The 27,525-nt window shown below is 42.9% G+C and overlaps 1 protein-coding gene across 3 annotated transcripts; it reads left to right on the forward strand.

The window, feature by feature from the left end:
- The first annotated feature begins 10,197 nt into the window (after positions 1 to 10,197).
- Positions 10,198 to 25,791, forward strand: NFIL3 (nuclear factor, interleukin 3 regulated). Of its 3 annotated transcripts, none has more exons than XM_003339172.4 (2): positions 10,198 to 10,453; positions 23,933 to 25,791. In XM_003339172.4, exon 2 carries the CDS (start codon positions 24,105 to 24,107, stop codon positions 25,491 to 25,493), a length of 1,389 nt encoding a protein of 462 aa, XP_003339220.1. In that variant the 5' UTR covers positions 10,198 to 10,453; positions 23,933 to 24,104; the 3' UTR covers positions 25,494 to 25,791. The 3 variants fall into 3 exon arrangements, with proteins under 3 accessions (XP_003339220.1, XP_001146199.2, XP_016816616.1); XM_001146199.7 differs by lacking the exon at positions 10,198 to 10,453 and adding an exon at positions 11,029 to 11,226; XM_016961127.4 differs by lacking the exon at positions 10,198 to 10,453 and adding an exon at positions 18,816 to 19,271.
- The last annotated feature ends 1,734 nt before the right edge of the window (positions 25,792 to 27,525 follow it).

The following is a 27,525-nucleotide window of genomic DNA, read 5'->3' on the forward strand; positions in this document are numbered from 1 at the left end:
TAATTTTTTTTTTAATTGCGATAGCTTTAAGAGTACAAGCGATTTTTGGTTGTACATGGATGAATTGTATAGTGGTGAAGTCTAGGTGCACTTGATTTTTTTCGAAAATTATTCGTATCCTTTTACTATTTTCCTATTGGATGTTGATTTTCTTGTAAATTTATAAGAGTGCTTAACATATTAAGAATGTTAAACCTTTTTCTAGAATAAAAATGTGAACTATTTTCTCAAATTTTTTGTCTTTTAATTTTAAGGTGTCTTTTATCAAACAAAAGCTGCTTCACGGTTAATTAAATATATTTATCTTTTCTTTTGTAACTTCTGGGTTTCATGGAGACCTGTTCTCCCATATTTTGGTTTTGTACTTTTATGTGTAATTTAACACTTAAATCTTTAATATTACGGGAATATTTTTATGCTTGGAATGAGATGAAGGTCTAGCCAATGATTTCAACATGATGTATTTTCCCTTGGTTAGTAGACACTTAGCATCCATTTTTTTCTACTCCCATGCAATCTGATATCTACTTGGGGAGGCTTGAAAGCTGAAGAAACATGTCTTAGACTTCATGAAGCTGAGGTTCTGGAAGCATATTATGTTCCGTTGTTTAGAAGCACTCATGACAGCCTGTGTTGTGCAGACTGGTCTCAATCTCCTGGTCTCCAGTGATCCTCATGCCTCAGCCTCCCAAAGTGCTGCTATTATAGGCATGAGTCACTGTGTCTGGCCTGAGAATCAACTTTTTAAGTTTCTCAAAATATCCATTAGAATTTTGATTAAGAGAGATTATACTCATTGGTTAATTTGGGGGTAATCATCATCTTTATAATACTCTTAATCAGAAATATATTCAATTTTTTTACTTGTTTGGCTTCTGTTAGTCATTATTCAATGTTTAATAGTTTTCTTTATGTAGACTAGCTTGTACCTTTTTGTTAGATGTAGTATTAATTATTTGATAGTTTTTCTTATTGTGAATAAGACACTTTTCCCAAGTATATTTTAAGTATATTTAAATATAATATTTTCAACTAAAATACTAAGAGCTAACATTTATTAAACACTGCCTAGGCACCAGATATGTTATTTATGTTACGCTTCACATGTTATTCAGTCACAAATGAAAATATTGTTCACAAAATACTCATCTAACAATGACTTAAACAAATCGAGGTTTGTGTTTCTCATGTTCAAGAAGCCCAGGAGTAGGTAAACAGGTGCTGACACTGACGCTTCCCTCATGGTCAAATGGGTGCTATAGTTCTAGCATCATGTCCATTTTTAAGGCAGGAGAAAAGGAAAATAGGGGCACCTGCAACTTCTTATTATGCCCGTTTGGCCAGAATGATGTCAGTTAGCCACCCCTGCCATCAAGGAAGTCTGAAAGTATTTGATACTTGCAAATCCCAGAGTAAATAAAGACTGGATGAATAAGCTTGTAAGTAGATCTTGTGTGAGTCAAACTGCAGCAATGCTCATTCATAATATCCTCACCATAACCTTCAGAGGGCAGCATGACTACAATCCCAAGTGTGCAGAGGAGGAAACTGAAACATAATGAGTCTCAGCAATTTGCCGATAGTCACAGCAATAAATGTAGAATGTGTGCTTTTAGCCATTCTATTACAAATGATTCCCATATGCAGGAAAATTTTGTTTTTAAATATTAACATCTTGTCCAGCTACATTACTGAATTCTTCTATTTTTGCATAAGCTTTAGTTTTGCTACATAAGTAAATGAACATATGGAATTATAACTTCCTTGTAATATTGATAATTCTTTTTTTCCTGTCTCATTGCAATGGCTAAGACCTTCAAAATGATGTCAAATAATAATGAGTTTCCTGTTTATTTTCCTACTTAAATAGGAAGGACTTTATTGTTTCACCATTAAATGATTAAATTTACACTGAAAAAGAATGCTTTTCAGATATTCAGTAGTAAAGATAAATATTTTTCAGTAACAAGAAAGTTTTCTTTCCTAGTCTGCAGTTCAAAATGTTTTCCTTTTATCACATCAAAATAGCTATACTTCTGACTACTCTCCAGCTACTTTAGCAATATATATCATACTCCAAAAAGAGTACTAGAAAAGACCTCCCTAAGACCTTCTCACATTAATGCTTTACAAATCAACCTCCCATTTCTTTTCAGCTCTGCCTTTGCACAGCAGAATTAAGATCTGGCAAAAAAAACCTAAACAACTTCACTGGAATATATAGGTTCTTATGTGTCAGCAACAGTTTTCATAATACTGCAAAAGATAAGAAAATGGACAATTTCTCTGCAAGACTGAGAGTCATCTTTCTCTGCTACTTTTAGTGAGGGACATGTTTTCAGGAAACCTATTTTTGGGACTATTGCTGCACTTTGAATCTTTGACAGGTTCCGAAAGAAATTGTCTGGGCCTGAGTTTCCCAGAAACCGGAGGCTGAATCAAATCTCCTGTGCTAAGCCTTTCTTGGGAGGTACAATTCTAGAACTGCAAGAGTAGGAGGAAAAGAAGAGGAGACAGAGAAATAGGGGAAGTACATTTATAAGGACAAGGTACACTACCAGGTTGACTACAGTGCCCCAAGACAGCACAGACTGTGGCTGGGATTTGGGACATCATGCCACTAAACATTGTAGAGAGGAAGCATTTATCTACTGGTTCCATCCCATCTCCTGTCACTCATGGCTCAGAACCTGACAGTGTGCCAACTACCCTACATCATGGGGTTGTGTCACCTGCCCCGGTAGCCCCTGGGAAAGACAGGTTCCTGACCCTCTGTGCTTGTGTGAGTTCCTAAGTGATGGGAGGTGCCCATCTGTAAGTTCTGTCCATCTTACTTGCAGCAGCAGGAAAGCATTGGGAACCCAGGAAGACTCAAGTTAGCTGCTGGTGGTAGAAGAGGGAAAGGCGTCCAAGACAAAGCCTGTCCAGTAGCAAGCAAGAGAGGCTTGGGACAGGTGAGGCAACGGGGATCCAGGAAGGAGACACACTGGGACTTGCAGAGAGGTCATTTTTACAAAGGAAAGTGGTGTTTTACTTATGCATTAGGGGGAAAGTCTTGTGTGGCCTGGGTCATTGAGCAGCACAAGTCCTGCACTGGGAACCATCCCAGACAGCCAGGAGCAGGAACAGAAGCAAAAGGAACTCTGGAGCAGCATAGCCCAAGTACAGACACTCCCTGAAGGCCAAAGTCACGTCGGCTTCCACTGTGGTTAAACTGTTCAAGTCAAATTCCACTTGCTTCTAGTCTCTAGCTGGCTTTCTCTCGTGGGATGAATACACACCCTTTGTAATAGCACAGGAGAGCATGTGCCAGTGCATCCCTAAGCTCAGGCTCTGTTCCCGTGACACCTTTCCCCTCTCCACGGAATGGTAGAAGGATGAAACATCTTAATATATGTGATGCGCCCAAGACGGTGTGTGCATGCTGTGGTGTTTGAGCAGTATTTGTTATTATTCTCACTGTGTAGAGGAACTGAAGCATATATAGCATATGTAAAGTACTATTGTGCTGTTTCTCAGATGAAGAAACTGAGGCATCAAGGTTTCACGTGACTTACCCATGGCCACCCAGCTCTAGAGTCCAGGCTTTGAACCATTTCCCTACACTAATTCTTAATGTGTGACATTTGGGGGAAAAAAAGCATTTAAAACAATGTGTTTTAAATGCTTGAATAACGTACTGCCTGAATAACGTACTGGTTCATTTTGCTACTCCAGGTCCCCTAGGCCTGGGCCTGGTCTACATTTCCACACTGCTCTCCCATGCCGACTTTGCAAAACCTGGGTTTCCATCAAGCTCTCTGCCAGGACTTGTCACTCCCCAAGGTTCCCTTGGTCACCAACCACACTGGCTTTGCTAGGCCTGGCTTTATGTGGTACTCTTTTGAGGCATGATTCCTGCCTGTAGAATACCCATACATCTTTAAGATTTTGGTCATAATCCCAGCACTTGGGAGGCTGAGGTAGGAGGATCACTTGAGGCCAGGGGTTTGAGACTAGCCTGAGCAACATAGTGAGATCCTGTCTCTACAAAATGTTTTTCAATTAGCCTGGTGTGTTGGCATGCACCTGTAGTGCTAGCTGCTTGGGAGGCTGAGGCAGGAGGATTGCTTGAGCTCAGGAGGTCAAGGCTGCAGTGAGCTATGATCATGCCACTGCACTCCAGCCTGGGCAACAGAGCAAGACCCTGTACCAAACATTTTTTTTAATAAAAAAGAAAAACTTTGATTAAATTCTACCCTCTTTCAGGAAGTACTTCTGTCTCTGCTTCAATGGAATGTGGGTCTCCTCTCCTTCAAGCCCCTCTTGGTACACAGTCTGGTCTCTCCAGTGACAGTTACCACACCGCGACAGTATTCGAGTTATGCTTTTAACCCACCATCCTCATCTTCCCATTAACCTCTAAGGGCCTGGTTCAGTTTCTGGCCCCTGCTAAGTAGTCAGTAAACATGTACCTTAAGTGAGGGAGTGAGTGAATGAGCGCCAAGTCTAAAGCAGGCATGGGACATCACTCAACTGTTCAAGGGATGCCTGGCACCCAGCAGGTGCTCCATAAATGGAAGAATGAATGAATTCTAATCCCCATCCACCTCTGTTATTCTTTCTTGTAGATGTATGTGCTCACTTGTTCATCTGAATTGAATAGGATCCTGGCAGCGTAACAAGATTTATTATGTATATGTAATTAATATGGACACGCACACACATACGCATGCACAGGCACAAGTATTTGGTTGATGATACTATTTTTCTGATGTATGTTGATTCTTTTTTGGGTTAATAATAATAGCTAACACTTGCTAATATATCAGGCACTTTCCTAATCAGTTAATAGGTACTAATTTTATCCTCAGAACAAGTTGAGATTGATACTATAATTATAAATGGTTGTCAAAAGGTGAAAGTGAGGCACACAGCAGACGAGAAAAGTAAGTTGCCCACAGCCACAGAGTTCCTGAGTGGCTGTGGGCAAGCTGGGATGTGGACACGGGCCTCTGTATCTGGGTCTTCAGCACTGGGCTCTACTGCCTGCAATTCCTGGTGACTGCCCAAGAGCTGGCTCTTTTATCATCCTGCCAGTATGCGGACTCACAAAATCCTCCACAGACCTACATGCACCACCTGAGAGCAGCATCACACAGCAGCAGCTGAAAACACAGTGGCAGCTGAATCTTGAGCACTTCTGAAAGTTTCTCAGAAGACCAGAAATGCGGTCAAGCACCCAATTTCCAGACTTCTTAAGTGCATTTACCAAACTGATAGCATTCGCTTTAATCTCTTGCTGAAACAAACGACTCCTCCAGAAGACAACTTTTGTCTCCGGAGTGACAAAAGTTGGTGGGCAACTCAACAAGGTAATTTTCCATGTTACAATTAGGCCAAGGGAAGGTTATGAATGAGCCAGTGCTTGCCATAGCTGCTTTGCTGCAAATGCCACATTTGCAGTTTTTCTCTTCTGTGATATATGCTGGTGGCATGTTAGTCAACCCATGCTAATGAGAGAAGGAACGTGGCCAATCATCTGGTCGGCTCCCTCGGGTTTCAGATGAAGGAATGGACATTCAGAGAGGTGAAACGATCCCCTTGGTGAGTATGGGGTACAGAATGCACTAGAATTTCAGCTTCTGAGTTGCAGCTGTGTAGCTCTTTCCAGTAAACTATCCTGTGCATGACTTCACAGAAATGTTTAGATAAGCTTTACTTCGTTGATTTGAACTGGATTGCAATGTGGACCTGTCTTGTCTTATTCTTCATGAAATGATTTTTGTTAGAACATATTTCACAATTTTCTATTTCATATACTCATAGCCCTGCTAGCTGTGTCCCAGTTGCTGGCTGAGTGCTGCCACAATGCTTGCTCCATCGCCAAGATTTTGCAATGAACACGATTAGCTGCTCCCACAGTCTTGACCATTTTTAGTGTATTCTCCTTTTTCCTACCCACCTTTTTTTGTTAATGTCCCTTATTTTGGCACTCTTACTCACATATACCATTTAATCTGAATGAATAAAAATGCTTACTGAAATGTGTGCCATCTGTGGTGGCTGAATTTAAAGACATGTTTCAGTTTTTGTAATAGTGTACTTGCAACATTTTCTCTTCTTTGCAAAATCACCTCTTTCTGGTCTTTTCCTGGGTCCTTTGGAAATGCTTTCAAATGTATTCAGACCATCAGCTGATTTTGTCTGGGGAAATCATGTCGTTGGCGTAGAGATCTAATTTCTTTCTTAGCTTGAGCAAGAGCTGTTTAATAGGAAACATTTTGGCTTCCCATACTTTAAAGCCATCACTTCTACAGGGAATGTTATGTGACCATCTTCTATTACCCAATTTCCCACAAAAGCTAGTTTTTGAAAAAGAAGGCCAAGCATGCTAATAGAACTCCTGCTAATGGAGCCACATGGCAAAGTTAGGGGACTAGAGGCAGAGGCTGGAAGACAGTTGAAATCTTAAAAACTACAACGTCTAGGTTGTGGCTGGGATAGGTAGGTGGCAAGAACAAAGAGAAAAGTGGATGTTTGGGGGAATGAAGGAATCCCAGGGAGTAATGATCTGAATGACTGGAGAAAGGCCAAAGGAAAAAACTAAGAATGAATAGAGTAAATCAAGATAACTAAGTTTAAAAAGAAAAAAGGTCAACAAAGGTAGAAAAACTACAAGAAAAGGCAAAGCGGAAGAGGAAGACAGAGGTGAAAGATTAAAAATGGCATGAAGAGCAGAAATAAAAGTGCATGAGTGGTGGAAAGAAATATTCCAGGAAGTTTCTGCCTCAACAGTCAATGACTCATTGCATCAAAGCCAAAATCCCAGCAAAAAGCACACACTGATGGGCGTGGGGAGGAGAACCTCACTAAGGCTACCATGCTAGCTCACATCTTAAAGCCTCCACTTGAAAACAAAACAGGTCTGGTGCTGTGACTCACACCTGTAATTCCAGCACTTTGGGAGGCCAAGGTGGGAGGATTGCTTGAGCCCAGGAGTTTGAGACCAGCCTGGGAAACATAGGGAGACATTGACTCTAACAAAAAAAAATTAAAAAATTAGCCAGGCATGGTAGTGTGCACCTGTAATCCCAGCTACTTGGAAGGCTGAGGTTGGAGGTTTGCTTGAGCCTGGGGGGGTCAAGGCTGCAGTGAGCCGTGATCACTCCACTGCCCTCCAGTGTGGGCAAGAGAGCAAGACCCTGTCTCAAAAACAACAACAACAACAACAACAACAACAACAACAACAACAAAAACGATATGCTATGGATTCCTAGAAACTGAACTTCTGTTCCTGGAGTTTAATAAAAAGACACAAGATGGTCCATAAACACACTACAGTGGAAAGAAAATGGTCCTGGTACACAGGAGCCCTGATGCAGGCTGCCGGCCACCAGACCAGACAGGAGGTCACCAAAGGGCTTTTAGTTATCGAAGTTTTTTCTACAAAGAAATCCAGAAGTCCAATGCACAAAACAGATAGGGTAGAGCTGCCCAATTTGGTTGCCAGGCAGGCAGCCTGCTTTTTAGCCACTGAGTCCCCCGTCTCCACCCCCTGTTCCCAGGACATCTCTGTAGAACTCAGAGGACTCAGACTGTCCAGCCTCTGGGTAGGTAAGTCCTGCAGTCTTTTATTTTTTAATGAATTGCTTGCCTAAACTGAAAATTAGGATATTTTACTAAAAAAAAGAAAGTCAACTTTCTTTTGAATAATTGGAGCTGTGGGCTGTGCAGTCTTTTATTTTTTAATGAATTGCTTGCCTAACCTGAAAATCAGGATATTTTACCAAAAAAAAAAAAAAAAAAAGTCAACGTTCTTTTGAGTAATTGGAGCTGTGGGCTCCTGGAAACAGCAATTGATGAGAGAGCTGAAAAACAGTCTTCTTCAATGGGTCACTTTCTTTTTGCCACAGTCCACGTGTGGCTAACGTCCTGAATTCTCATTATCCATCTGACTTTACAGTTACTCCGGCCTAGTGAGGTCCACTGTAAAATCCCTGGGATATATATATATGGCCTCTTGGGGATGTTCCAGCTCAAGACATTCTGCAGCTGTAGAAAAATTATTACTATATTAAATTAAGTTGTTACTAAATTACAAATTCCTATTAATTCCCATTTTAGTAAGGAGAAGTCACTGTTTTAGTCATTCTGTTCTCAAGCTATAGCTCTTATATTTGCTTAGTCAGAAACCATGTTGGCAGTATAATAAAATGAATTAGAATGTGGTTGATTGTCTTCTGCTGGTAGTTCTCATCCCTGTCCAGGCACCTCCTCCCTTGCCCCTGCCCTCAATCCACCCCTAGCACTGAGAGGCTGCTGAGAGCAAGAACCCCTTCCTCCTCCTCCTGAGAACCTTACAGCCCAGCTCCACCATCAGGCACATGCTGATGTCTTCCTAGAAGCCTCCCCACCCTGGTTAATTTGTTTCAAATATCTTAGGTTTTTATGCTCCATTTACTCGGGTTAATCTGCAAATACTTACCTACTCTGTGAATGTTCTAGGATATAATATTAGATACATCATCACTTCGGCCCTGGGGACAGATCCTTCATCCTATTGTTTAGTGGTGTCCTAATCACCAGGAGGAGCTAAAGAGTTGTTTTCTAAGCTGGTATCTCATATACCTTTCACACTTCCTCTGATTTCCAAGTTAGATGGTAACAATGAATGGTGCACAGCTATAATACATACACAATCTAAAATACTCCAAGTAAATATAGGAGCATTCGATTTCAAAATTCAGCATAAAGAATAAGTTTCCAGGTTGAGAGAATTCCTCCAGCATCACTGCCTGGGGTGGCTCCAGGCACGTTCTTTACCTGTCTTGAAGGTCGAGTTGTCTTTAAAGAAAGACATTTACTACAACGGCTTTGAAATTCTATGAAATTATTCAAAATGCAGAACAAGGTCAGAACACGTGAAGGGGAGGGTAGATTATGCAGGACAGCCCTGGATTTCTAGACAACAGCTGCATTTCTGACCCCAAAAAGGCAACTAATATGGATATGATTTTGATTTCATCTAAGAGAGGTTTTCAAAGCTACAAATAAGCATTGTAAGGTTTGGGCAAAAAGGAAACTATCAGTAAATTTGAGAAAAGTGGCCAGGCACAGTGGCATGCGCCTGTAATTCCACTACCAGGGAGGCTGTGGCCGGAGGATCCTTTGAGCCCAGGAGTTCCAGGCCAATCTGGACAACATAGTAAGACCACATCTTGAATTATATATGTATGAGAAAAGTGGAAATTATAAACTAAAATCAGGATTTGTTCTCATGAAGGTAGTCAAGTTTGGAAAATGTGTAGTGGAGGGGATGTGGTTCTTGCATTAGTCAGCACCGGGAAGATGGTGTCGGGGAACACGCTAAGCCCATCCATATTGTACGTCTGAGTTTTCAGAGCCTTGTCAGCAGAGCTGTACTACCAGATAAATCACGAACAAGAGTGCGTTCAAAACCACAACGCTGCCCTGGAAGGCTTTCCAAAAACCCAACTGATAGGTGATGAAAAAATTTTAAATATGACTCGGGTTATTATGATATTAACTGTGCAAGAAGGGGAAAGGTAGAAAAGACAATCTTGGCGAGTAGATCTGCTGCTCATGGCAGACACTAGGGATGGTACCTGGGTGTTCACTCTGCTCTTCTCTTTACTTTGGTTTTTGCTTTTTAAAAACGAAAGGAGCAAAAAGAAGTGGAAAGTCGTGGAGGCACTCGGCCCAGCCCCCACGTAGTTCAAGGAGACCAGGAGGGAGCTGGCTGGTGGAGGTCCTGCCCACCTGCCACACTCCGTATTTGGGCAAGCCTGTGAGTCACTGTCGGGAACATGGCTCCCTTCGCCAAGGCCAGCACTGACCACTATCCGTGTATCGGTAAACGCAGGGAGTGTGCCACGTGCCTTGACAATCTAGCGCGACGACTTAAGAAGTCGCGGCTAGGTGCTCTTTTTTCCATTTTTTTACGTCTCTTCCGTAGCCCGGGAATTTGGGAGAGAAGACTACCGTATCCAGTTAGACGCAGAAATAACACTAAGCAGCTATCAGCTCAAAATCACAGGAAGAGATCCCGCGCGGTCGTTTCAAGCCCCAGCACCAAACGACAGTGGGCGTCCCAGCGGGGCACACCCGAGCGCGGACCTTCACATCCTCCGAGGAACGCCGCACCCGCGTGGCGGGGGTGGGTAGATGGACCTCAGCGAGCCTCGTTTCCCAGTCGTGTTACGCAACAACTTTGCAGCCGTCATCTTCGCCCTAATTGTGCAGGGGGCGGTGTCTGTGCGTGGAGCTTTCCCTCCCGGCTCCGGGCCGTCGCGGCTCTCGGGAGAGGCGCCGGGACATTTTAATCGCTGCCTCCGCCGCGCAGCCCTGCGCAGCTGCCCGGCCGCGCCAACCCCTTCCCCGCCGCAGCGCGCCCCGAGTGTTGGCAGCTTGCCAGCCGCCACCCCCCGCCTTCCCTCCTGCCCACCCCAAGGTAGAGGGCTCCTCTCGGGAGTGTGCGGGGAAGGGGAGGCCGAGGTCCCTGCCACGCCCGGGTAGCCGCAACCCGCAGTGCTCAGTTGGCAACAGGTAGCCCAGCAGGCTGCGGCTCTCAGGAAGACAAAAAGCGCCTCTGCGAGCAAGTGAGGGTCGCGGGGTGCGCAGAGCCACCGCGGCGACCGGGAGGGTGAAGGGAGCCAAGAGCGGACGGGGCGGTGGGACGGGGGGCTTCAGGCTCCTCCGCAGGCTCGCTCCGGTCGTGTCGGCCGCGTGGGCCGTTGCGCAACACTCGTTGAGCCGGGAATGGGGCGCCAGCCCTCGCGGGCGCTCGGACGGCGGTGGCCCTGGCCGGGGAGGGACGCGAGCTGGTAGTGGCGCCGCCGCGGAGGGGGAGCTGAGGGCGGGGAGGCGGGGCGGGGCCGCGGAGTGCCCGCCCCGGCCCGCCCCTGCCGGCCGCGGCCATTGGCGGCGGGCCGGGGGCGGGTGCGGGCGCGGCGATTGGGGCCGCGGCCGCCAGTCACGCGGGGCTGGCGGGCGGCGACGTAGCGCGGCGCTCGGAACTGACCTACTAACACACATCTCTCGGCGCGGCCACGGCGCCCGCGGACCCGGCGCGCCCGCCCGCCTCCCGCGCCGCGCCCTCGCCGCCGCCCGCCTCCCGCCGCGGCCCCGGAGGCCCGGCCCGGCCCGGCCCGAGCCCCGAGCGCCGGCGGCCCGACTCCCGGCCGCCCCTTTCTTTCTCCTCGCCGGCCCGAGAGCAGGAACACGGTAAGCGCTCCGCCCACCGCCGGCCGGGGGCCCGGCGACCGCTCCCCGGGCGCGCTGCGGGCGGGCGGGCGCGGGGTGCGGGCCGCGCTGTGTGCGGGGTCGGGCCGTAAGCTGGGCTCGCCAGCGGCGGCGAGTGCGCGCGGGGCATTCATTACATAAACTTTTGCTGCCTTGTCAGGATGGGACTCGCCACCTTAAGGTGGCTGCTTTGATTGCAGCGCCTTCGCGCCGGCACGTAGTCCTGGCTGGTTTGCGCTCTCCCCCCGCTGCTGTTGCATAATGTCTCCTGATTTCAGGAAAATTGATGTTTTGGTAAAGAAGAGCGCCAGGCAGGCTGAGCCCTCTCCGAGCGGGAAGATGCTCTTTCCTCTCTAGTGTCTTTCTTTCTCGTTCCTTCTCTGGGGCTGGCGGCGTAGGGGGGAGAGGAATGGGGGGTTGAGGAATGGGGAATAGTCTTAATTTGCTTGGTGAGAAAAAGGGTTGGTAGCGTGAACGGTGACGGCATTCGGAGAATGCCTGCGCGGCGTTTGTTTGTGTCAGGGGCTGTGTCTGCACAGACGTTTTCCACCCTGTTTGTCGTCAGCGTGTTTTACAAGCCCTCGGGAAGGTTGTGGGATTTGTCCTTTCATACATTGCATAATCTGCCCACGGTGAAATGTTGGCAAGAATTGCGGGCTGATGTGGGAATATGCGCGTATGTGTGCAATGATTTGGTAATTGAGGCGCAGGGTTGGATATTAGATCGTTATTTACGTCTATATTACGTCCCAAATAAACAGGTTTTAAAACGATACTACAAAACCTAAAAGCAAGAATTGCTCGGATTGAATTCTGATCTTGGGTACTGCTGGGGTTCGCCCTTTCAATGTTCTCAGCTGTTATTTTTAAATCTGGGACGAACCATTGTGACGTTTACCTCCCCACCTTCCTAATTTTAATGCATTCCATTCGATCAGCCCTTTTTCTCACCTTATTGTCATCGCTTTTTCAGACACGACAAGACAAATCACATAATAGTTTCCTGGAAATGTTGCATTATGTAACTGCCGAATTTGCTGGCAGTGAGCATAGAGAGAGGGAGCTAATTACGTGATTTTATAATCTTGCTACAAAGAAAGTAGGACAGTCTCAGCCTTTAAGAATGTCACTATAACAGTTTTTTTTTTCCTTAAGGATATTTTAAACAGGAAAGTAGACAACCGGGTAAGCATGGAGTTTGCTCATGCTGCCGAATGTGTGTCTTTTGCCCTAAATGAAACGCGCGTTCTTCTAAATTTAGCCCTATCACATTTTAACAATTGTGGCCTCGCAGTGCTATTTCTGGTGTTTTCTCCAGGGCTGTGTGCAAATACAAGTTCAAGGCCATTTGCTGTAGTTTTAACTCCACGCCTTCGGAGACCTTTGATAAGATTGTATTTTTAGGAAGGCATTTCGCAGCGCCCGGTGATTTGCTGGATGCTGGCTCCCATTTATGTTTTTAAAGGACACTTTAGGAAACTGCTGTTCTCTGAGAACAGCAGGGAATGGCCAAGTGTCATCTTCTGTTCTTGGCTTTTGTAAATAACAACAGTAAGTGAGGTCAGAAGTATTTATTTACCCCCAGACCAGATATGACCTATGGGAAACAGATATAGGTTAGTAGATTGTATTTTTGTCTGGATACCCTGGTTTTACTTATGTGAAGATGTATGAATATGTAATTTACCCAAATATTAAATTTCTTCCTGGACTGTTACATAGTGATTATGTGTGAATATATGTATATGATGGGATGTATATATAACGTAACATTTAAATTAAGTGCAGGGTTTTTTTTTTGTGGGAGGCGGGGGGTGGACGTCTCTGGAACAGAGTATATTACCCCAAATAATTGCAGTCGCTTTCCAAGAAGCTAGTTGCTCTAGGCCCCCAGCTTCAGACCCCGACCTACTTTGCGAGCTCGGGTGGGAGTCCCAGGCCTGTAGGGGCCGCGTGGCGCCACCTTCCGATCGCGATCTCCAATGGCGCGTCCGTGCGGCCCCCAGTGCGCCGCTCCCTCCTGCGGGCCGGTGGGGTCTGCGAGAATCCGGGGCTGGGGGCGAGTCTGGTAGTGGCGGGCGGGGACCTTGGGTCGGGACCGAGAAGCGCCTCCGGGCGGCAGTTATACTGGGGCTGCTCAGTGGCCTGAGCTCCTCCCTGCCCCCTCCCCACATTCCTTTGTTCTGGCGCGGGGGGTCCTCGCGGCGCCGAGGCCCCGCTGCGCCGCCCACCCGGAGGGAGGAGGGTCTCTGGGAGGCGCCGCGTGGGGGCGCGGCCCGTGGAGCCCGGGCGCTAGGGACCGGCCGGGGCCGGCGTACGGGTGCGCTCTGGGTTCGCCCGGGCCGCGGGAGCCGGGGAGCCAGGGAGCCAGGGACCCCGGCTCCCGCACGGGGCAGACAGGGGCAGCGCGGGCGACCCGGAGCGCCTGCGTCTCCGCGGCCCTCCTTCCAACAGGGCAAATCCAGGGGCCTGACTCCGCGCCTGTTCTGCGGTGAGGTTCAGAAACCTGCAGACACCTTTGTTCCAAGAGTCTTCATTGTATTTCTGAACCAAGCGCGTCTCCATTCTTGAAGTGAAAAAGACCTTAAGAAAAACCTCCAAACGTCCACCGGCCACAGAAATTGGGGGTGGAGGCGCTCCAGTATTGATAGTGATTAAAAGGAAGGCCTCAGCTTGACTTTGGCCAGTTGAGTTGAGCCGATTTTTTTTAACCTTTAATTTATGTGGTCAAAGGCTAGAGGAGAGAGAACACTGATCTCCAGAGTTCAAAATAAAATCTAAACGCCCACATAGACGCTGCTGTCCTACTGTAAAACTACGGTACTTTCATCCTCGCATAAAGACTTCCAAGATTGTACCCATGCAGTAATTAATGGAGACATCACAGATGTTCTCCTGAAGCATATCAACGCAATCTGCTCTTTGTTGAAAACTGACCGAAAACTTGCTTTCTTTGGCATCATACCCTACACCGCTATCCCTAATCAGTTTCCCTCTTGTTACAGGCAGTAGTTAGAGAACAGGTTTCGGCGAGGTACAGATCCTAAGAGCGCAGGCCCTGGGCTCATAAGAACCCTGGGTCCCAGGCCCCAGCTTGTTATCTTCCAACACTCCTGATTTCCATCACTCTCCAGGGTAAACTGAGGGAATAAAACCTGTTGACTTAGTTGGTTATGAGGAGTTCAATAAATGTTTCCTGTGTTATTGATCAGGAACCAGAATCTGTGTGTGTGTGTGTGTGTGTGTGTGTGTGTATTTACCTTCATTTTTCTCTTTGTAAATCTCTTCGCAGTAACAGTAAGGATTCGTGTTGGAATTAAGTCTGTAAGATCTTTCTTGAGATACTTTTTTTGTTCTAATAACATATATATTTTTTAATTTGCCATTGTGTTCAATGTTAATTTCAGTTTGAGGGGAATTCCTGACAGGATTGCAGAACCTCAAACTTCCCAAGTCATTGGGTTAATGTTTTGGGGAGCTGCTTGAAGGAATAGAGAGATGAGTCGATTATAGTAGCAGGAATGAAGCGACAACTGCCATATTAATAGCTCAGCTTTTTCCAATTCCCTTACACATTCTGTGACTCATTTTCTGTAGCCTGGATGATTTCTCTATCTAAAACTTTGTGGTCTGAGATCAGCAGTGGATGGTGAGACCCCACAGATCAGCTCTCTTGTAGGGGGTATATGTAGCCTGAAAACTAAGGCCAGTCCTGTGAAACTGTTGATATTTGACCCTTTTGACCAAATTTTCATTTGGTTTCCCCTTACACTTGCGACATAGGTCAGGGCTTCAGTAAGAGTCATGAGCAGCAAAAACAGCCTGGAACTGATAGGCATCGTTGCCTTTTGATACTGATCATTCTTCAGAAAAGAGATAAAGAGTTAGTATTTACTAAACACATACTCTGCATGTGCCAGGCACAGTGTTGAGGGGCTCTGTTATCATCCACGTTTCATAGATGAGGAAATGGAAACTCAGAGAAATGAATTTGCAGCCCAGGTCGCAGAGCCTGAAAACCAGATGGGGAAATTTGCACCTCAACAAAGTGTATTCTCACACTCACTGTAGTTTTTGAAACAATTTCCTTTTCTGGGTTAAAGAATTATTTTTGTGCAGTGCAGTTATAACATCACTGTGATGCAACAGCCTGAAAATTAAAACCCTTTGTGAGAGGCCTTTCGGACGTTGAGCAATGTGCCTGACTCACCAGCTGAGTGGATTTTTCTAGTTGACCTTGCCTTGGTCATTAGAGTCAATTTCGAGATGTAAATGCGATTGCAGCATGGAATGGAAAAGGTGCAGTCATATTGCCTGGGCTTTATTTTTACCCAGGTTAAACTCATATACTTCATGATTTCCATTGTAATCCAGATGCCATTGATGCTGTTAAAGTTGTTTATTTTTAATTTGTATTGAGGAATGAGAGCACACTTGGGATTCAATTCAAAATAGAAACAATGTAATTGAAATTTCCTTTAATATTCATTTCTTGTTTTTGTAAGGTATGCCTGTATTTCACAGGGTTTAATACATTGTTTGATATCCTGTTATTTTTCTAAATTATATTTGAGTTGATTTCTATCCAGGTTGGACTTGTATGAGAATGTTGAAAGACGTTGACCTTTGATCACAGACATTACATAAGAATTTTTCAGTTTCAAAATGAATTTTTATTACTACTACCCCAGTTATCTTTCACATTTCTTTGTAAGTAACTTTACCGTAGTTAAAAAAAAAACACCCAAAACTGTTTCTCATATGGCTTTAATAATAGAGCATAAACTTATTTTTATGATAAGAAAGTTTACTAGAGATTTGCTAGATGCCATTTGTTATTAATCTGTGCTTTGAGGACTCAGTTTCATAGGACTCAGAATGATGTTTATAAGCCTTTTAGTTATCAGAACATGATGTCTTTTATTAATTAGCTTTTTAGGGGTCTTAAACTGTAATTAACTGGCCTTCAAATAAACACTACAAATAAGCATTTGAAAATCCACTCTATTCATAAGGTAGAAAATGACATTTATAATCATCCACTGACTGGAAAAGTGGAAAAAGAAATTAAAAAGCCAAGTGAAGCAAGTTGGGATGATTCTACATTATCATTAGAAACTTTCAAGAATTTTCTCAGCCTGACTGCCCCCTTAGCCCACCATTTTTGCCATCATTATACCATGTTGCATGTATTACTTATTCATTGGAGAATTTTCTACAACTGGGTTACTTTGTGATTGTTGGTGTCCTTTTAAGATTTCAGATTAGTTGCTACACTGATCAGTTATCTTTTCAGAAGTTTCAAGATATTAATAGTCCCCACTTTTAAGTTTCTACAGATTTTTAAAAAATTATTACTGTTCTGTTTTTCCCCCATGTTACTACCCATCTTTAATGAGAGCTGTTCTTATTTCTCAAGCTGTGCAGTTAATTGGTCGTGCTAGCGTGTATGTGCTTACTCTGTGCAGGCTTCAGAATAATTTAATTGTGTATTAAGTTTCAAACACTGACGACCTCTTAAAGAAGAATGTTAAGTTATACTATTTCATATTTCAATTACTTAAATTACATCAGTGATGTAATAAAATGCAATGTTGTCATCGTATTTATTAAATTTAAATTTAATTTTCAGCTAGTCCTTTGTCGAACTTGAAATATTTTCATTTATCATAAACTGGATCAGTCTTTGACACATTTATTTACAGAGGCACCCAAATAGAAAAAGTAGGTCAATTTGTTGCTATGATAGAATAGATTCTGGCAGTGTGCGAGAGAGTGTGTGTATGTGTGTGTGTGTCTTGCCTGTCTTGATCAAGTGCACATTTCTCTCTAACTTTGGGGTAAGCTGCTTCTTGGGGACAGAATGGCCCTTAGAGAGGTTTAACATAGTTTTCTCAGTTTAAAAATCCTTCTCTTTTTCAACGGGATTAGAAAATTCTCTTGGAACTTCAGTGTTTTCTGACTGAGTTTTTTCACTCCCCATTTCCTCTGGGTTGTACATGTGTAGTGAATTCTTTTCTTATTTCATCTCTGCTTTTAAATACTAGATTGTTTTCTCATCCATGAAAAGAAGTAAAGCATTTCATTGACGCAGATACTGTGAATTTTACCCACAGGAAGAAAATGTAGGGTTAACATATTGCTAGTATTCATACTTTAAAAGTATAAAGAGATGTGAATTGATTAATTGATTTGATTTTTTCATGAAAATGACATTTATCTAAAAAATAAGCATCTGCTGTCTTACTGGAGAGGTGGCTTACAGTTTAACATAACTTAGGTTTACCTTGAAGACATTTTTTTTTCCTTTACTGTTATCTGTATTATATAACAGGGAGAAAACAATACATTCAGAGAGTAGAGGGAAAATAAGATAATTCTATAATGTTTCCAAATCATTGGGCATATCAAATAGTATTTCATCTTCTATTGACAGAATTTTAAAAACAAAATATATATTGCAATTTGCAATAAAACTTACCCTTTAGAGATAATTAATAACAAAATGTTCTCAGAGTAGATTTTAATGTTTAGACTATTAGTAAGATTTCAGATGATTGAAACAAAGCATGTTTATTCTTTTCTTTTGTGGAGCTTGGATTGTTAAACATTAGTTCTGTGAGAGACCAGGGAAGATAAAGGTCTATCATAAACATAAGTAATGAGATAACTCCTCAAGGATAAATTTGGTCTAGAATTATTGTTATGAGGTTATATTCTTTTATAGAATTTTCTAAATCAAATCTTGTACTTAATTAAAAACAATAGGGTAATCTCACTTAAACTTTAAAAATCTGGGCTTATGAAATATAATTCTTGCTATATAATTCTTGCTTAGAGATGTAGTGTGATGGACTATACAAAAGCATTAATTAGTGATGGCACCTTCAGAGTATGTATGGAAAAATATGTCAACTGGTAGGTAATAATACCTGCTCTTAAATTTCTCTTTTTTATTTGTGTTTTCAAGGAGAGTCATATCATCTAATGTGTGTAATGAAGTTAATCGTGCTGAATACACTAACATCATAGAATTGGCATGTAGTGTCAATTATTCACCAAAAAAGAAACTTAAGCAATGACTAATATACCACAACATTAGATGTTGATTTGAAAAGATGATGCATAGATGAAGTAATTGTTAAATTAATCATAAGGGAAAATATTGAGGCTTGAAATAAATTTGTTAGGTTAGCATAAATCCTGAGGCTTTTTGAAGGCATCGTAAACTACTTTTGCATTTGCTTTAAGTTCATTGTTGAGGGGCATAAGGAGAGCTCAGAGCCCATCTGTGCCCAACTGCTGTGTGGTCTTGGGAAGGTCAGCCTGTCTTCTAGCTGATTAATCTGCAAAATGAGAGGGTCAGAGAGACACTGTCCCCCGCCTCATGTTGAAAACAGATTACACTCTTGGATTTGTTAAAAAAAAAAAAAAAAAAAAAGATCATAGGTGACAATGTCCACAGCTATCATATTTCTTTTTCTCTATTTAACATAATTAGAATGGCCAGGAGGTTAAAATTTTAGTAAAGATATGAAAATTAATAAAATGTTTTCTCAATTCATAAATAGTGCCAGATCTGAAACATCTAAGGAGGATGGAGAAAAGTTCTAGATAGTATCTTTGCTGGCTAAAGAAGTTAAGACAGCATCTAAGAGAAGTTAAGGAGCCAGTCGTGACGGCTCACGCCTGTTATCCCAGCACTTTGGGAGGCTGTGGCAGGCGGATCACCTGAGATCGGGAGTTCAAGACCAGCCTGACCAACATGGAGAAACCCCGTCTCTACTAAAAATACAAAATTAGTTGGGCATGGTGGCGCATGCCTGTAATCCCAGCTACTTGGGAGGCTGAGGCAGGAGAATCGCTTGAACCCAGGAGGTGGAAGTTGTGGTGAGCCAAGATCGCGCCATTGCACTCCAGCCTGGGCAACAAGAGCAAAACTCCATCTCAAAAAGAAAAAAAAAAAAAAGAAGAAGAAGTTAAGTTAGCATAGTGCCTTACTGCGCCCAAAGTAACTTAGTAAAAGGGTATGTATTACTCAGAAATGAAAGTGACACAAAAGAGAACTGTGTGTAAATGAGACTGCATTGCACAGATGCAGAACCACCTGTGAAAGTGTAGGAGAGAGTAAAGGAACTGGGCCGGAATGTACGCTCTGCCATTTAGCTATGTGACACTGGGCAAGTCACTTGACTTCTCTGAGCCTTAGTTTTCTTATCTGAAAATTGTCACCAAAAGTGAATGAAAGAAAGCAGGTCAGGCTCCCAGTGCCCATTCTGTGGTAAGTGTTCAATAAGTGGCACCAATTATGATTGTTTTTGTTATTATCTCCATGACAAGAAGAAAGCCTACACCCCAGGCCCATGTTTGTGCAACTCTGCACTCACACCTGGTTCCCCTCTGCTCACCTGTTTATCTCCCACCCACCCACGACTGAGTGCCTGGTCTCGGGAGTTTGGTTTTTCTCTCCCTCTTTATGTGCCCCTAGTCTCCCCTTGTGCCCAGTACACAGTAGGTGCTCCATATGTGTTGAATAAACAAATTAATGAATAAGAGAATCTCTCTGTTAATAAGTAAAATATCTTCTTTACAATTCACATAACATTAAAAAGAAAGCATCAAAAAAGTTTTCTGTTTACAAAACTCTCTTATATAAGGTATATGGGTGACTGTCGATGAAATGTTGAGCACCTAATATCTTCAGGTTTTTGCTAGAAGACAAGTATATTTTAATTTCCGTCCTGAAGTAATTCGCAGTGTAGTTGGGCACAAAAGACAAACACGTGGAAACACACACAGTGTATATGATTGTGCCTGTCTCCGTATCATCCCATAATGCTGATAAACTCTTTTCAACACTGCAAGATTATTTGATAGATAATATTACAGAAAATATCCTAAGATAGTGTGGTGATTTGCCATTGAGTTGTAGAGACCATGAATGTAATACATACAGATGAGAGCAGAATCACAGATTTATAGTGACATGTCATGAAATTCAAATAGGAAGAAGATGATTAAAAACAAATGAGGTGGCCTGGCGAGGTGGCTCACGCCTGTAATCCCAGCACTTTGGGAGGCCAAGGTAGGCAGATCACCTGAGGTCGGGAGTTCAAGACCAGCCTGAACTCCCCATGGAGAAACCCCATGGAGTTTCCCCATCTCTACTAAACCCCATCTCTACTAACATGGAGAAACCCCATCTCTACTAAAAATACAAAAGTAGCTGGGCTTAGTGGCACATGCCTGTAATCCCAGCTACTTGGGAGGCTGAGGCAGGAGAATTGCTTGGACCCTGTAGGCAGAGGTTGCGGTGAGCCAAGATTGTACCATTGCACTCCAGCCTGGGCAACAAGAGTGAAACTCTGTCTCAAAAACAAAAAAGCAAATGAAGTTTTCTGTAGGTTAATGTACCAACAAAGTTGTAGAGATGATAAAGTAGTCATATAGTACTTAGACACCTAGAAGACATGAGTTAAGGAAATTTTAAGACAAATGGGGCTATTTCAGTTAAATAGAAATAGGATTGTGAAGGCTCCTTCCCAATTGGGCCCCAACCTTGAAAAGGTCCTAGAAGTTTAGGAAGAGTAACTAAGGCAGACAGAATGGCGGGGCATTTCAAAAGCATTACTGTAAATCTAGTAAGTGAGGCAAAATAAAGGAATCTGATTTTTTTTTAAGAAGGAACAAATAAGATAACACATGGAAGAGAAAGATTCTCAGGTGGAGAAAATAACCAGAATAATAGTCTGCAAGGGATCATATGATGTTTAAAAACTAAAAGTGGAAAAAAGTAGTGGCCAAGAGTATAGTGGAGATTTGAAAGGTGCCTTGGGAAAGGTCAGTGCAATTGTCTTCTTTAACTGGGATATCTTCCTCTTTACTTCTCCACTCATTTTACTTTAGCAGGAGGACTTTGCTGAATGGCAGAGTGCAGACTTCAACAGAGGAAAGAATCCATTCAATATGTAAAGGAAACTGGGTTTTCATATTAGAGGACAAAACCTAAATGCAAATTAGAGGAAATAGTATTGTTGGCCGGGCGTGGTGGCTCATGCCTGTAATCCCAGCACTTTGGGAGTCCGAGGCAGGCAAATCACCTGAGATCAGGAGTTCAAGACCAGCCTGACCAACATGGTAAAACCCCGTCTCTACTAAAAATACAAAAAAATTAGCTGGGCGTGGTGGCGCGCAACTGTAACCCCAGCTACTCAGGAGGCTGAGGCAGGAGAGTCGCTTGAGCCCGGGAAGCAGAGGCTGCAGTGCACCAAGATTGCACCACTGCACTCTAGCCTGGGCAGCAGAGCGAGACTCTTATCAAAAAAAAAAAAAAAAAAAAGGAAATAATATTGTTTAAATGATAAATAGGAAGATTCCTTCTCTGCAACATCACTGCTGACTGTGACACACTCCTTGCCTTCATTTCCTATTAAAGTTTCATTATCAAAAAACAAACAGAAACTTGATATTAATAATCACAAATTTCTCTGAGTTACGACTAGCTGTTCCCTTAACTATGTTGGCTCAGTTTAATGGGCAAAAACGTGGCATGAAACATTATTCTTTATGATCCTGAAATTATTACATAATTCCTTTCATTCCCTGGAAAAGACAAAAGAAGCTGGCAGGCTTTTCCAATTGATAAAAGTAAACTTCATTTTATTAGTCATTATGAAACTAGGCGTAAGAAGGAGATAGTGGCATCATGTAGGAACATTACATCTTTTTTTTTTTTTTTTTTTTTTTGAGACGAAGTCTCGCTCTTGTCCCCCAGGCTGGAGTGCAATGGTGCGATCTCAGCTCACTGCAACCTCCGCCTCCTGGGTTCCTGGGTTCAAGCGATTCTCCTGCCTCAGCCTCCCGAGTAGCTGGGATTACAGGCGCCTGTCACCACACCCGACTAATTTTTGTATTTTTAGTAGAGACGGGGTTTCACCATGTTAGCCAGGCTGGTCTCGAACTCCTGACCTCAGGTGATCCGCCCACCTCGGCCTCCCAAAGTGCTGGGATTACAGGCATGAGCCACCACACCTGGCTCATTACATCTTTTTAGTAGGGTAGAATAAAGTGCCACTGTGTGCAGATCGTGCTGATGGAACTGTTGTTGTACCACGTCTATTTAACGAAAAATATTACTGACTGGAACATTAGGCAGAGAATCAGTGTGTAGAAACACAGTTAAATTCAAAAGCTCCCATGCAATGATTGCTACTGGAACATAACATGAATTTTATTATCTCGAGCTAAGGCAACTGTCAGGCCAAATTTGTACTGTAAGTATTTCATCAATGGAAGAGGAAACTAATGAATGATTCTGTTTTTGAGTTCTTATATTTTACTTGAAACTAATTCATATAAATGAAAGAAATTTTTTTCTGTAACTATATTCTCTTGGTTTAAAAGAATTTCGTTTCAAGAATGCACTATACTTTTAAAAACCCCCTTTGAATAGTAAGTGTTTTTTTTGTTTTGTGTGGGTTTTTTTTTTTTTTTTTGACAGAGTCTTGCTCTGTCACCAGGCTGGAGTGCAGTGGCGCGATCTCAGCTCACTGCAATCTCTGCCTCCCAGGTTCAAGCAATTCTCCTGCCTCAGCCTCCCGAGTAGCTGGGATTACAGGCACACGCCACCACACCCAGCTAATTTTTGTATTTTTTAGTAGAGATGGGGTTTCACCATGTTGGCCAGGATGGTCTCGATCTCCTGACCTTGTGATCTGCCCGCTTCGGCCTACCAAAGTGCTGGGATTACAAGCGTGAGCCACTGTGCCCCGCCTAGTAACTGTTTTTTAGTTCAAAGCTACTATGTAACTGAAACCTGAAATCTATTTTGACAGAATTTTCAAGATCACAAAAAGCATTTTGGATACTTCAATCTTGAATGTTTGATAGAACAAATTCAAAGGAATCAGAAAAAAAATTCTAATCTCTTAAACTCAGATGCTTGTAAAGAGATGGCTTGATGGAGAAGAATCCTTTTCATTTAGTTGCAGTGAGTCACCTGGTGGAATTTGCTGGGATATAAGCCTACCAGGCAGTCAAGGATGTGATGGGCAGGTTTATGTCCACGTTAAGGCGTAGATTAAAACCAACAGCTCCGTTGTTAATGTGGCTTTTACTTTAGTTTTTGTAGAAGAAGTTTGTCTCCATTTGTATTTTATTCCATATAGGAGTGCAGAACTTTTTTTTTTACTCACGTTAAAGTTTACTTGGTAAAGTTCCTTTTAAGAGGTGAGCATATCTGCTTGGCAGTGATGTAAATATTAGGTAACATTATTTAGAAGCACCACGGTATGCATGTACTGTTTAGAAACTTACCAACCAGAGGCTATCTGTCATTTCCTTCCTGTAATTGCCCACACCCAACTATTTCTCTATTTCGCCTCATTAAATACAGCCTTCCTCTACTTCTCCCTGGGCAGAGGTTATTTTATTTTTCCCTCACTTTCCTGGGTCACATATTCTCTTACTGATAGGCCTCATTAGGGATTTGTCCTTTACAGCTTTATAGTTTAGGTATTTGGGAACTTATTTCCTTTTTGAAAATGCTAACTTGTTGAAAGAAAGAACTGTGGCCGTGCCTCATCTGTGCTTGTATGCCCTAAATGCTTAGCATATTTCCTTGTACATAATTTGTAATAAACATTTATCCAGTGAATAACTGTTTTTTTTTTTTATTCATGTATTGCAGATAACGAAGGAGGCCCAACTTCATTCAATAAGGAGCCTGACGGATTTATCCCAGACGGTAGAACAAAAGGAAGAATATTGATGGATTTTAAACCAGAGTTTTAAAAGAGCTTGAGAATACGGGGAAATTAATTTGTTCTCCTACACACATAGATAGGGTAAGGTTGTTTCTGATGCAGCTGAGAAAAATGCAGACCGTCAAAAAGGAGCAGGCGTCTCTTGATGCCAGTAGCAATGTGGACAAGATGATGGTCCTTAATTCTGCTTTAACGGAAGTGTCAGAAGACTCCACAACAGGTGAGGAGCTGCTTCTCAGTGAAGGAAGTGTGGGGAAGAACAAATCTTCTGCATGTCGGAGGAAACGGGAATTCATTCCTGATGAAAAGAAAGATGCTATGTATTGGGAAAAAAGGCGGAAAAATAATGAAGCTGCCAAAAGATCTCGTGAGAAGCGTCGACTGAATGACCTGGTTTTAGAGAACAAACTAATTGCACTGGGAGAAGAAAACGCCACTTTAAAAGCTGAGCTGCTTTCACTAAAATTAAAGTTTGGTTTAATTAGCTCCACAGCATATGCTCAAGAGATTCAGAAACTCAGTAATTCTACAGCTGTGTACTTTCAAGATTACCAGACTTCCAAATCCAATGTGAGTTCATTTGTGGACGAGCACGAACCCTCGATGGTGTCAAGTAGTTGTATTTCTGTCATTAAACACTCTCCACAAAGCTCGCTGTCCGATGTTTCAGAAGTGTCCTCGGTAGAACACACGCAGGAGAGCTCTGTGCAGGGAAGCTGCAGAAGTCCTGAAAACAAGTTCCAGATTATCAAGCAAGAGCCGATGGAATTAGAGAGCTACACAAGGGAGCCAAGAGATGACCGAGGCTCTTACACAGCGTCCATCTATCAAAACTATATGGGGAATTCTTTCTCTGGGTACTCACACTCTCCCCCACTACTGCAAGTCAACCGATCCTCCAGCAACTCCCCGAGAACGTCGGAAACTGACGATGGTGTGGTAGGAAAGTCATCTGATGGAGAAGACGAGCAACAGGTCCCCAAGGGCCCCATCCATTCTCCAGTTGAACTCAAGCATGTGCATGCAACCGTGGTTAAAGTTCCAGAAGTGAATTCCTCTGCCTTGCCACACAAGCTCCGGATCAAAGCCAAAGCCATGCAGATCAAAGTAGAAGCCTTTGATAATGAATTTGAGGCCACGCAAAAACTTTCCTCACCTATTGACATGACATCTAAAAGACATTTCGAACTCGAAAAGCATAGTGCCCCAAGTATGGTACATTCTTCTCTTACTCCTTTCTCAGTGCAAGTGACTAACATTCAAGATTGGTCTCTCAAATCGGAGCACTGGCATCAAAAAGAACTGAGTGGCAAAACTCAGAATAGTTTCAAAACTGGAGTTGTTGAAATGAAAGACAGTGGCTACAAAGTTTCTGACCCAGAGAACTTGTATTTGAAGCAGGGGATAGCAAACTTATCTGCAGAGGTTGTCTCACTCAAGAGACTTATAGCCACACAACCAATCTCTGCTTCAGACTCTGGGTAAATTACTACTGAGTAAGAGCTGGGCATTTAGAAAGATGTCATTTGCAATAGAGCAGTCCATTTTGTATTATGCTGAATTTTCACTGGACCTGTGATGTCATTTCACTGTGATGTGCACATGTCTGTTTGGTGTCTTTTTGTGCACAGATTATGATGAAGATTAGATTGTGTTATCACTCTGCCTGTGTATAGTCAGATAGTCCATGCGAAGGCTGTATATATTGAACATTATTTTTGTTGTTCTATTATAAAGTGTGTAAGTTACCAGTTTCAATAAAGGATTGGTGACAAACACAGAACTCCTGCTCCATTGCATTTGATTTGATGGAGAAGAAAAGTCAATTTAAGTTATAAAAATAAATATTAAGATATTTTACATTTTATATGAGAGAGTTTTCTCCCCTGAATAAGAGAAAACTGAAGTGCTAAGTTCAGCAAATAATTTGTTTTTCCAGGCTATCAGTTGGAAAACCTTCTAAAGAGAAAGAAAAATAACAGTGAATTTTCTTGCATTTGAGACTAATTCACTAAATTACTTTATATTATATATTTTTCTGTAAGATTATGTTTTCTCTATAATTTTCTTAAGTATAAAAATCCAAGTTGTTTGGTAACAGCCTCTTCTTAGTTATCTACCCTTTAAGTATGACACATGGATGTGGATAGTTGAGTCACTGATGCATTTTATTAAAGTCTGTTTTAAAAGAGCAGATAAAGACTGAGGATGAGGCATTTTTATGTTATTACAAGTCTTAACAGTTCTAGAGTATAACAATCTAGGGAACTAAGCTAAACACTGTTTAGTTTCTAAAATTTCAAAGAACACGTCAATTACCACATGCCAAAATATATAATCTGAGTATATATAATGACATTTTAGAAGATTTATTAATGATGAATAGGAAGAATGGCTCTATATCTTCAGATGTTAGCTTAAAAATTATAGAAGTCCAAAAAAAAAACTTCCTAAGTAAATTGAGGATAAGACCATTATTGGTTATTTGTCCAAGACGCTCAGTTGCCATAATTATAGAAGTAAGCGTGGTCAAATGTGGACCAAGTGCTTCTGTTGCAATGCGTGTGACTGGCATCTGCCTCTGCGTCTGGGATGGGGTGGGGTTGGGGGAAAGTGCGGGGGTTGGTAGGTGGGCTGGGTGTTAGTCAGGCACAGCTTTCTCCAGAGATAACTGCTCACAGAAGCCCTCTCCAGAATCGTCTCTTTCCACACTGACCTCTTTTCTATTCTAGAAGTGGGTAAAAGACTTGAGCAGTCCTGGAACTGGTGCAGAGTGACAGTGACTCAGCCCTCACTTCTCACCCGCATCTCATGTTGGCAGGGAGGCAAAATGCAGGCAGGAAGAGCCCAAGGGTAGCATCCCGTTTTAGGTGCCTGTAGTCTGTGACTCTCCGCTTTGAGCACAAGCCTGATTTTTGATATGCTAAGTTTCCTGCACTTTCATATTTTTAACAAGTATGGTGCCTTGTATTAAAGGCACTGCCAGTAACACACACACACAGGCCATCCACTTTGTCCTTTTTGCCACAGGGGTCACTTTCCTCTCTGAAATCTCCTGGCTCTTAGGGAAATGTGCTGCCTGGCTCTGCTCTTGGCCTTCTCTCTCCAGTTACTAGTGGCTGGGTGAAGCCCAGAGGCAGACTCTTCTCATTTATAAGTGAAAGTTATAAAGCAGGGAAGGAGAGCTAAAATATCCGATGGGAGTCAGGATCCAAAAGCCTTTGACGGCCTAGATGGGTAGGATGAATCTAACAACACGAAATATAATAGGGATACAATGTAAAGCCAGGTTCTTACATTAAAAAAAAAAAAAGCAACTATCCAAATTCACAACCGGGAGAAAAATAATAAAATAACTACATTTTTTTTTTTTCTCTGAGATGGAGTCTCGCTCTGTCACCCAGGCTGGAGTGCAGTGGCTCCATCTCTGCTCACTGCAAGCTCCGCCTCCTGGGTTCACACCATTCTCCTGCCTCAGCCTCCCGAGTAGCTGTGACTACAGGCGCCCACCACCACG

This window comes from Pan troglodytes, chromosome 11 (assembly GCF_028858775.2).
Source record: "Pan troglodytes isolate AG18354 chromosome 11, NHGRI_mPanTro3-v2.0_pri, whole genome shotgun sequence".
Lineage (NCBI taxonomy): Eukaryota > Metazoa > Chordata > Mammalia > Primates > Hominidae > Pan > Pan troglodytes.

Excerpts from the sequence above, each read along its gene's own strand:
- NFIL3 (XM_003339172.4), top strand. The coding sequence starts at position 24,105 with ATGCAGCTGAGAAAAATGCAGACCGTCAAAAAGGAGCAGGCGTCTCTT.